Genomic DNA, 10,946 nt, shown 5'->3' on the forward strand with positions numbered 1-10,946 from the left:
ACACTAGAATAAATAAGCACGTGAGATGCTGGATTCGATCTAACCAGTGCAGTATCTGCGGCTGCCAGGTGCTGTCAGTCTGCAGCCCAACTGAAAACAGCTAAGCTGCGATGCACAGGGTGCACAGCCTTTCCCTGACGGGCCATGGGACATCTTCCGCTGTTAGAGTAGAAAGGACGTTCTACATGAAGAAAGGTCGTGCTGAGCTCTTGGAGATGGCAAAGGGCCCAACCTTATTCAGGGTGGGTGGTGAGGATGGAGGACCCAGCTAGAGACAGTGTCTCCCAGAGCCTGGGTGAGACCCCCACAAGAGCTCTGGCCAAGGAGAGCTGATTAAACCTCCCAGCTGTTCCCTGCTCACCTCTGGTCTGCTGAGGCTCCCCTCCTCTGAACCCACCCAGAGGCAAAAGGCACAGAACCTGAGAAAGCCTGCTACAAGGTCAGACTCCTGGCATAAGGGGTAAGAGGGTGTCTCCATGGTGGCCAGAAACCTCAAGTGGCCAGGTAGAACAGTGTTCTCAGAGAGCATTAGGCCCTTAGAAACCAGGTGAGCAGCCAGAAGATTAGAGAGTTGTGCCCCAAAGTGACTGGCTAGTAGTGAATTAGGTGTGGGGAGGAGTCAGAAAGGCTCTACCTTATTGGGCAGAGAGGGTGATACTGGGTTGGGGAAGGGCATGGAGCTGGGAGACAAGGAGGCAGCTCTGCCTGCAGTGAGTCAGTGACACTTTTTCCCTTGCAGGTGGCCTCAGCCCTGAGTCCAAGAAGATCCTGACACCTACACTCAAGAAGCGGAACCGAGCTGGCCGCGGGGAGACCGCCAAGCCAGAGGAGAGCGCCGAGCGGCCAGAGCCCATGCAGCCTGTGACACTCAGCCTGTCTTTCAAGCGCTATGTCTTTGACACCCAGAAGCGCATGGTACAGACTCCCTAAGTGAGCCAGTCCCCCAGGGCCTCTTGCCAGCTACAAGCCAGACCACAGTGCCAGATGCCCCCAATGTGCCTCAGTCTCCCCAATCCTGCAGGCAGCCCATCCAGTGCCATCCCACTGATGTTGAGCCCTCTGAGAAAACCTGGGGAAAGTGAGGAACCATCCAGAAAGGCTGCCACTCCATTCCTGCACCCACCCAGGAGAGCAACTAAACCCGGCCTGGAAAGGGCCTTAGCAGAGCCAGCAACCTGGGCCTCCCAGGCTCCCCAGTTAGGGTGTCTGCAGCCACTCTCAGCCTATCCCAAGTAGCTGGCACCCTGCAACTGGAAATAAACACCCATATATGACCTAGCCCACCCATAGTCTGCCTGTCTCCCACGGGTTACCAGGAATCACAGGGTATTGTGTGGTGTTGGGTGAGGACTCAAAGCTGCTAGGACCACCCAAATGGCTCCTGGAGTGTCATGGGCCTTGAAGAATAGAGGTTCTCTGAGTAGCTGAGTCTAGTAAGGTCCCTTGGGTGGGGGCTAGCACCCTCGGGCTCTATCTTGACACTAGAGGTCAATAGACTCTGACTTCCAATTTGGGGACCAGACTCCCAAGGGACCAGGGATGGAGCACCTGGACGTTGTCCATGTTCATCTCCAGCCCCAGCACCCTCAGGCTTAGCATGGGGACTGAGATGGGGAGAGAGGGTGGAACTGACCAATGAGGGAATCAGAGCTTTTCCAGACACCTGTAAGGGCAGCAGATGTCCTGGCGCTTCCCTGTTTGGCCTCCAGACAGACGTGAAGGCCTCCCTTTATCCCAGTAATCAGTGCATTATGCTTTAATTTTCAAAAATGGCATTAAAAATATTAACAGGGGCAGGTTGTGATCAAATGACTTGGGTCTGTTAAGCCCCAGAGCAGAGGGCAGAGGAAAAGGAGCCAGGCTACAGAACACAGCGTCCCTGTAAACCATGGCCCTAATCAAATACCCCATCAGCCCGCCAAGCCCCTCATGCCTCCAGGAGACCAGGGTGGTAGCGGCTGCCCTTCACTGTCCTTGGCCAGGCCTCTGGCAGCCACAGTCAGAACAGCCTAGAGCTGAAGACAAGCAGGGCCTGGGCTTTGTTTTGCTGCTGGGCCCCTAAGGAGCAGCTTCCTGCAGGACTCCATGGTACCCTTACCACTACGCTGTGGGTCCCCTGACCTGGGTGTGACCTGGAGGACAGCAGAGGTAGTGAGTGCGATCACAGTGTCTGCTCCTCTAGCTCCAGGAAAGCCCACCGCTGCCGCCTGTGGAAGCACCTCAGGGATGTCTGCCTCCTGCTTGGTCCTAAGCCTAACCCTGCCCAGCACTGGGCCTCATCAGCCCACCCAGACCTGAAGACTGCCGTGCCTGAAGGACAGGGTCGCTGGCTGAGCTACCCCATCCCAACCCAACCCTGCCCACCTGTTAGGATGCCTGAGAAGAGCAGCCAGTTAGAGACAGTGAGGCCCAGGCTTCGGCAAGGGTCTCAAGGCAGGTAGCCAAACAGGCTGAGGGCCCACAGTCCCCTACATCACTCCTGGGAGCAAAAGAAGCCTTCCAGAACTGGTGGCCTCTAAGCATGGGTGAGTGGCTGAGCCAGGTCTGCATCCTCATTGGTAAGGAAGCCATTCTGCTCAGCATGGGGCCTGAGGCATATTCTCTCTGTCTGCCCTGAATGGAGTTTATGACCTTGGTTAAGTCCCCAGTCTGTACTCAGAGTCTCCATTATATAAGGGAAGCCACTGCTTCATGTGATCTGAGGTAGATCTGAGAACTTGGGACTCTGCTGAGCATAGAGCTGCCATCACACCCCTGCAGCCTAGGAACAAGCCTGCAGATGTGCCCACATTGAGGGACAGAGGCCTGTGAACCTCAAGAGACAGTTCAGCCAGCTGTAGCTCTGGCACAGCTCCAGTTCAACCATTTTCCCCAGGACCTGTATGTGGGTAGAGTCTCCATGTCCATACCCCCAGCATCTCTCCTGAAGACTGTTTTCCTGAAAACCCAGAGTGAGAGCTTAGATAGAGGGAAGTGAAGGCACATAGAAGAGGCCAGGGCTGAGCTCTGGGAGGGGTTGCTCAGCATGTGACCCCCACCAAGCCTCTAGGATCCTGAGAATGTGTATGACACAGGCCTGCCCATTGTGGCCTGAGAACACACAGTCCCAGGAGAGACCCCTATCAGGCATGGCATCGGTGGAAACCCGAACACCCATTAGTGAGTTAAAGCCAGGGTACGCAGTCTGGAGGGGTGGCCGGGAGCCGTGTGCACTGCTGACCAGGACTGGCTGCAGGCAGGGCCCAGCTCCAGGACCCGCCGGCCCTCCTCACATGGTCCCAGGCTCCAGTGTCTTAGGGAAGACAAGCTTCATTGCAGCCATAGCCCACAGGAACTGCTTCAGGTCTCCATGCCATGGGTTAGGGCACTAGACAATTCCAAACCCCCTGCCATGGTGCTAGGGGTGTGTCCTTGGAAAAGAGGCACCCTCCAGCCTCCTGCACAATGTGAAGTCACAGCTAGTGTCGCACTACTGGCTGGGTGGGGGCAGCATGATTGGCAGGCCCTGGAGCATGGGGCTAATGCACCAGCACAGAGATAAGGCTTATCTGGAACCGTCCCTGGAATCGAGACTCTGATGGAAACAGGCCCGGGGTTAATATATTTTTGATAGATAACGGCTGGTAAATGGGAAGCCCTGGGGGCCTGGGGCAGAAGGGGCAGCCTCTGTCCTCCCCAGCCATGCACATGTGCACCTGGGTCTGTGTGTGTACTGAGCCTCTGGACAGGGCCAGTGTCTGGACACCATGTACTCAGGGCTTGTCTGCTACTGCGTGTCTGGCATCTACATAGGGGTGGAATAAAGGAGGTGGGACCTGGTCTACGCAGAGTAGTGACCCACAGAGCACAAAGCTGGATGAGCTTCTTCTCTAGGGCCTGGTAAGACTAACGATAGGAGCTATCAGAAGTGCCGAAACCAGGGCCCTCAGCCAGGTGGAATTCCCTCCTACTTGGTGATCCTAGCCCTGGCTTCCTCAACACTGCTCATGGCCTCCCAGTTCCTAGTGTGGCCCTCCCATGAGGGTCCTCTATGACCCTTATTTCTGCTAAGAGACCCCAGAGGCTCCATGAGTAAAATTGAAGAGAGCAGGAAGTAGTTTGCCAGGGGAAGCCTGGCATGCTGTTGAGGGGCCAGAAGTGCAGGCTCTAATGGAAGACTGAGAGATTGCTAAAGGAAGGTCGGGGCTTCCCAAACCCCATCTTCCCAGAAGCCTCCACAGGGAGTAGCCCTCATTAAAAAGAGTAGTCACCTCAGCACTAATAGTAGATGCAGCCATTCATTCATTAGCTCACTCATCCATCTACAGGCTTGACTGCTGGGAGTAGGTGCCAGGCATGGGCACTGGTGTGATGCTCATAGGGAGACTGAAGAGGAGACCTAGGGAAACCTGAAGAACAGCAGCAGGGTGGGTCCCCTAACCCTGACGCTGACCCTAGTTAGGAATCCTAGTCGGGGATCCGCCTGGGAAAAGGAGTCCCTGTATGATGACCAGCTCTGGGATAGGGAGGTTTCTGGATGTAGGAGGGAAGCAGTTCAGGATGACGGTGTTTGGAAGGTTTGGAGATTCAACACAGGTGCTGGAACTTGGATGTAGGGACAGAATTGTGTAGGGCATCAAAGAAGCATCTTTGGACACTGGCTGAGGTCCCTGTGTGTGCTGTCCTGGCCTAGCACAAGGGCACGGGCCTACCTGTCCTGAACTCACTGGACTTGGAGAGAGCAGATCGGACTTTCCCACTAGCCTGGACATTCTCCTACCTCAGCTTGCATACGCAGGCACAGCTCTGAGGCCTGTAGGTCAGGGTCCTGCAGCCCAGGCTTAGGTGTTGCTCAATACACTAGGATCCCCCAACGTTATCATGGGCCTAGAGGGGAGACCAGCGGCACAACAGTGACTTCCTGAGGCCACAGCTGGGGCCCCAGATAAAGAGTGCTAGAGCCTGGTGACCCTTCTAGGGACACCATTTGGGCACACCTCCCACATGACCACCTCTGGGCCCAGGTTCTGCTCGGCCCTGACTTGCACAGTTCCAAGGGACCACTGTGTGGTGGGGATTTCTTCCTCGGTATAGTTCCCATCAGCCCTGTCCCTTCCCCTGAGCCACAGGGCTCCCTGAGGCAGGGATGCGGGTGGCCAGTGCCTTTTTCCACAGCAGGGCTCCAGGAGGAGACTTAGGTGTGGCCCACTCTCCAGCTCCTGGCCTCTGCTCTCCACATGTCCTGTCTCTTTCTGTTTCTCTTGTCTTGTCCAGGACAGTTGGTGAGCAGGGGGGAGGAAGGAGTGTCAGCCTCATTGACCAGGCCCACAGGGTCTCCTGGCTCTCGTCCAGACCCTTCCCCTCTGCAGTTTGTATCCTGTAGGCTGGACTCTGGCAGCCACGGTGCCAGGCTCTACTTCATGAGCCCGAGGGACTCCCCGCTAGGGGTCTAGAAAAGCAGGAGGGGACAGGCTTCCCAGCGACACAGAAGAGGACCCTGGAAACCTGCATTTTTCAAAGGCCTCGTGAGTTTTTAGACCAGGTTACAGAGACCAGATCCTGCTCCTACTCAACCCCTAAGCCCATTATGTACACAAAAGTGTCCCCACCCTGTCATCCCTGAGCTTCAGCACTAACTCCACCATGTTACCCCCATCACTAAGTTCAGCGTCATTGTCACCCCATCCTGTCACCACTGTTGTCACCAAGAGCAGCACCCGTGATGCACCAGGCCTGGGAAGAAAGCCTGTCTGTAGGACAGCAGTACATTCCACCACCCCATCCCCTAGTCTGGCCGGGAATACACACTGGCCTCAGGCCCCAGTAGAGAGCACAACTGTATGTGGGGACTCATCCCACTTGTTTCCTTGCAGTAGTGACCCAAGCCATCCTGCATCTTGGTCTGTCCTCCTGCAGAGATGTGGAGATCCATTCTCAACATGGCACCCCTCAGGGTGGCTGCCAGTGACAGCTCAGGCCCTTTGCTGGTGTCCTGTGTCTAGTCATGCATCCAAATACTTTATAAACCAGGTTGTAAACACCTGTAATCCCAACACTTGGATCAGAAATCCAAGGCCATCCTCCTCCCTGTGGACTGCCAGGGAAAGGCTGAAATAGTAGATCTGGGGCTAGAGTGGTAGAAGCTGACTCTGGATCTGCTTAGTGGGGATTTAGGACCAGCTTTAGCAGAGCTAGGTGACCCTGCAGAGGTGAGCGGCTTTATAGGAGCAAGCTAGGCAAGATACCTTCAGTGTGGGATTCCTGAGGAAGTGGCTAGCTGGGCTTCAGATTTGGTGCTGGGGAGAGGCCTGAGCTAGACACACAGTGGGGCCATGAGCACAGAGGCAGTGAAGCCAGGGGAGGAGACAGGGCCTTGGAATTCTGCGCATCTTGGAACAATGGTTCTGGAAAGCTGGGTGCAAGGTGTTTCATAGGGTCTGCACGCAGGGGATGGATAGAATCAGTCGACACTACTGTAATTGCCAGGTCTGGGGAAGAGGCCTGCAGTGACAGCCTCAGGCAGCTGCTTACAGGTGCAGACTGGCGCCACTGAAGGCAGGTGGTATGGGTGGGTGCTGGACAGAACTGTGCAAAGGCAGAGAAAGATGGGGCAATACTTCTAATCAGATGTGAGAGGAGATGGCTGAGTGATAGCCAGTAATTGTGATAACTCCCAATTCTTGGTACTTGCCTGGAGGGAAAGAAGCATCCGTGTGCTGTCTGCCCTGCCAATCACTGCTCCCAGCTTCCCTGAGGGGGTATGGCCTTCTCCCGGCCTGGCCTCAGCCAGGTCAGAGCCCATGGGCAGTTCCAGGCTGGGTCTCCTCTCTGGGATGCAGGCTCTCTCACTTGTGGCTTGCTAGCCTCCATAGGGGGCAGAGAGGCCCCATTCTAGGCCCTATATAGCCCAAAGGACAGCAGAGCTCTGTGGCCTGTGGCACGGACAGGCAGTGGGCCACCGATAAGAGAGACAGTTGTCAGAGTCATGGGGACCACTGATAAAACAGACAAGCATCTCCCGGTGGCCGGAAGGTGCTGGGAGGGCCAGCAGGGGCACCCACATGGGTGGACATGCTGAGGCTGCTGGTTCTGGGCAGGACCCTTCCAACCTCAACAGGCATCCAGGCAGCTGCTGTGTGTACCCAGCCTGGAAAGGAAACCTCCACATGGATTCCCAGGGCTCCTCAGCATTCCAGAGCCTCCCTACAGCCACCAGCAGGGAGGGACCTTGACAGGGGCAGCCTTCCTCTATGTCCATCTACACTTCCAGTCAAGGGCACATAGCCAGCACAAGAAAGCACCCTGGGAGTTGGAGCTGCTAGGGAAGCAGGCCCTCTATCACATGTGACAAGCCTGATGTGGACATGGCACATCTCTCACAAACTCCGGTGACATCCTGCAAGATGAGAGGCCTCACCCCTTTTTGCTCTTTGCTGAGTCCCAGAGAGGCCAGGTGACAGGCCCAGAGTCACACTGTCTAGGGTACCCAGGCACCCTTGAGTATACAAGTGGGCACTGGGCTCTTTGGGAGCCATCTGCCAGCCCTCAGGTATGAGGTATCAAGGATGGTGGCCTAACTGGGTTGGTTCAGGCTCTGTTCTAGGTGGGGCTTGCTGGTTGCCTTTCTAGTTTCAACCCAAGAAACACAGTTAAGGCTCAGAGACAATGGAGAGCCTCATGGGACAATCTGGGATGGTGTAGCCTGGGGACTCCGAACCCAGTCTGAAGAGCCCAGAGTCCACACCCTTCCCAAAGAGGGCCATCTTTGTGTATTTTGTCACACTGCATATGTATACATAGGGGACATCCTTCTTAACAGTGGGCAACAGTCCCTCTCACTGGGACCTATTATACTTCACACTAGGGTGAAGGGGGCAGTTCCTCTCCTAGAGACTGTCCTGCTTTACACTGGGGAGGGCAGTCCCACTGTCCTGCCCTGCCTTATACACTAGAACCTGTCCTGCATTATACTGGGGGAAAGTCCCTCTCACAGCCCCAGCCATGTACCTGCTTGTTCATTCCACACGCATGGTGAGAGAGGACCCACCAGCATGTCACTGTCTTGATGGAATATGGGGACAGGACCTTCTCTGCCTGGGGATGCAGAGCTGCCATCCCTGGTTCACCGCGAGAGCAAGCAGTCCACAGCAGGAAGGAATGATACCTACCCAGAAAAGACAGGAATGAAGAGCGATCCCTGGAGCTTGACCCAGCCTTGCTGACCCACGCTGGGGATGCAATGTCATGCTCCCCACACCACCAGAGCCTATTGGAGCCAGACTCTCTGTGAGTCAGTGTGTGCAGTGGTCAGTGTGCTTCTTAGCAATCTGGGATGTGTCCTGAGTCCTAAAGGAGGAGTGTGTGAACCCATGACCCATCAAGAATCTTGCCTAGGCCAACACTCTATCCCTGCCATGAGTCCTCAGCCAACTTACCCAACACTTGCTCTATGTGCCTCACTGGGCTGGCGTGCCCACCTGGGGCCACATGTGCCCCATTCCGCCCTCAAGTCAGTCCCCACCCTGCCACAGAGCCACCACCAGACAGCTGGGCACCCACGTCCAGCCTAACAGTTCTGTTGAGTCCATTGCACCCTTAAATATATCTGTAATATTTTATTGTGTGTATGAGCATTTTGTCGGCATGTATGTCTGTGTCACATGCAAATTGGTGCCCACAGAGGCCAGAGAAGGAGATAGATTTCCTGAGACTAGAGTTACACAAAGTTGTGGGCCACCATGTGGGTGCTGAGAATCTAACCTAGGTCCTCTAGAAGAGCAGCCAGTGTTTTTAACCACTGAGCCATCTCTCCAGCCCCACTTACGTATTTTAAGCTGTGGTGCCAGCCCTCCCCAGTAGGCATGTTTTAGGGCTATATTGTGGCTCTGGGTAAAATGCACAGTTAGCTCTATCTCCAGCCATAAAGAAGTAACCAAACATGGACTTGAGCCTCTTGCTGTGATACAAGCCCTGCCCCCTAACAACTGTTCTCTGTTGCAGCCACCAGGCCTGACTTCCTCCTGCAGGCTCCTGACCTCTCCCAGACCCACCCTGCCTTGAGGAAAGAGCCTCTTCTAGCTCCCAGTTTCTTGACATCCTAGTTTCTCTGAGTGCAAGGGAGGCTTAGGCAATGGGCCTCTCACACAGAACCCCAACAGTCCTAGCATACATCAGTACAGTGGGGTCTGTCTGCAGGTAGCCCTTTCCTGCATGCTGATCCCACCCAGGGAAAGTTCCCTTGGCTCAACCCAGAGGAAATTTCAAGTCACAGCCCACCTAGAGAAAATGGCAACCAGGGCTCACAGGAAGATAGAGAGTGAGCCTTTGAGTAGATGGGAAGAGAGAGAGACAGACAGAGGCCTACAGGCCTAAAGTTGCCCAGGCTGACCTCCACTCTGCCTTGGGCTTCCCTGTCCACAGACTTAGTGAGCAGTGTTGAGTATAGACACCTATCTTGCAAGAACAGAGGCCATGTACAAATTTAACACTCCAGGTCCAAAGCTAGGCAACGTTTTTGATTGCTCATGTCTGCTGTGTGCACATGTGTATAAATAAGACGGTACACCCGCACCCCACCGTAGCCTCCTCTGGCTGTCACTGCCTCCTGAACAGTGGGCCTGCTACCACTACCTCAGGGTCACCGCCAGGACTGGGAATGAGGCACAGTCACAGACTGTCCAAGTGATGTGACTGTCACCTGTCACCTGTCACCTCACCCATGGCTATTCATCCATCTCTGGGCCTCTGTTCTCTCCTCTAACCTCTGGACCCCTCTGCACCACTTTCTCAAAATTAACAGTACCACGTGGCCATCCTCTGCAACCTCCCTTGCAGCCCTGGTCTCTGTCTTCAAACTTTGGTCTGGGTGGTTGTTGTTGTTGTTGTTGTTGTTGTTGTTTTGATTTTTTTAAGGGTTGGGTGCTGGAGAGATGGCTCAGTGGCTAAGAGCACTGACTTCTCTTCCAGAGGACCTGGGTTCAATTCCCAGCACCCACATGGTGGCTCACAGCTGTCTATAATTCCAGTTCCAGGAGACCAGACACCCTCACCCAAGACACATAAAATAAAAATAAATAAATTTTATACTTTTTTTTAAAAGGTTGATATGTCTTGTGTTTGTGAGAAGGTAGAGTGACCTGAAGAACACAGGTAAGAAATGACCCACTCCAAAGCAACCAGGACTGCCACTAAAAAAGGCTACATACAATGGGTAGGGGTAGGGTATTCAGACTACATTGATGTGTTACCCACATAACCTTCCATGAGACAGAGGTGTCTGTCATCTTGTGGTCCACGCTTACAACTACTTAAGTCCCCTTCTTCATGGACAGGTTCCCTTCAGTCCAGAGTGTGGAAGTCTGGGTGTGCAGAGTGAGGCCCTGGCTCCTTCCTAGGCTGCCTTTGGCCCTTCATCAACCCCCAACTCCATGCTGCAACCCTGGACTTGGGGCTTCATTCCTGTGCCCAGATCTGGCTGGGGAAGAAGCAGCCTAGGCCATTGGAGCAAGGGAAAGACAGAGACAGGGAGAGAGAGGTCGAGAAAGGCAGAGAAAGTGAACAAAATACTAGAAGAGACAGAGAGGCAAAGGGAGCTGATAGGTCAGAGACCCACAAGGTAGGGCGAGGCCAGGCCACTCTAATTGCCTGGACCGACTGCAGTTAAAGCCTGTAATTGATTCCCTCGATGAGGACCATTTCAATGCGGAGAATTAAGGTTTTCTTCTAAGATGGAAATAAAGATTAATTTGCAATTTCCTTCCTCACTGCACATGTGAGAACAGCCCCTGCTGAGAAGAGCTCAGCCCTGCAGGAGAGCAGCAGACCTGGCCTCATGGACAGAGCCCCAGAGCAGCCTGGAGGGCTCCAGCTCTGTCAGTGCCAGGCTCACATGCAGAGGCCCACCTATGCCAGCCCCAAGTGCTCAGACCAAGGTCTCTGAGGGTCCGAACCATGGCTTTGGTTCTGAG

General features: G+C 54.6%; 1 protein-coding gene across 2 annotated transcripts in view; it reads left to right on the forward strand.

The window, feature by feature from the left end:
• Eefsec (eukaryotic elongation factor, selenocysteine-tRNA specific) overlaps window positions 1-8,632 on the forward strand; it is a 213,437-nt gene extending 204,805 nt beyond the window's left edge. For both annotated transcript variants that reach the window (XM_036182168.1, XM_036182170.1), the window contains exon 7: window positions 740-8,632. In XM_036182168.1, the coding sequence (XP_036038061.1) occupies window positions 740-930 (191 nt within the window). In that variant the 3' untranslated portion in view covers window positions 931-8,632. The remainder of the gene's footprint in view (window positions 1-739) is intronic.
• Window positions 8,633-10,946: the final 2,314 nt, after the last annotated feature.

Source organism: Onychomys torridus, chromosome 3 (assembly GCF_903995425.1).
Source record: "Onychomys torridus chromosome 3, mOncTor1.1, whole genome shotgun sequence".
In the NCBI taxonomy this organism is placed as follows: Eukaryota; Metazoa; Chordata; class Mammalia; order Rodentia; family Cricetidae; genus Onychomys; species Onychomys torridus.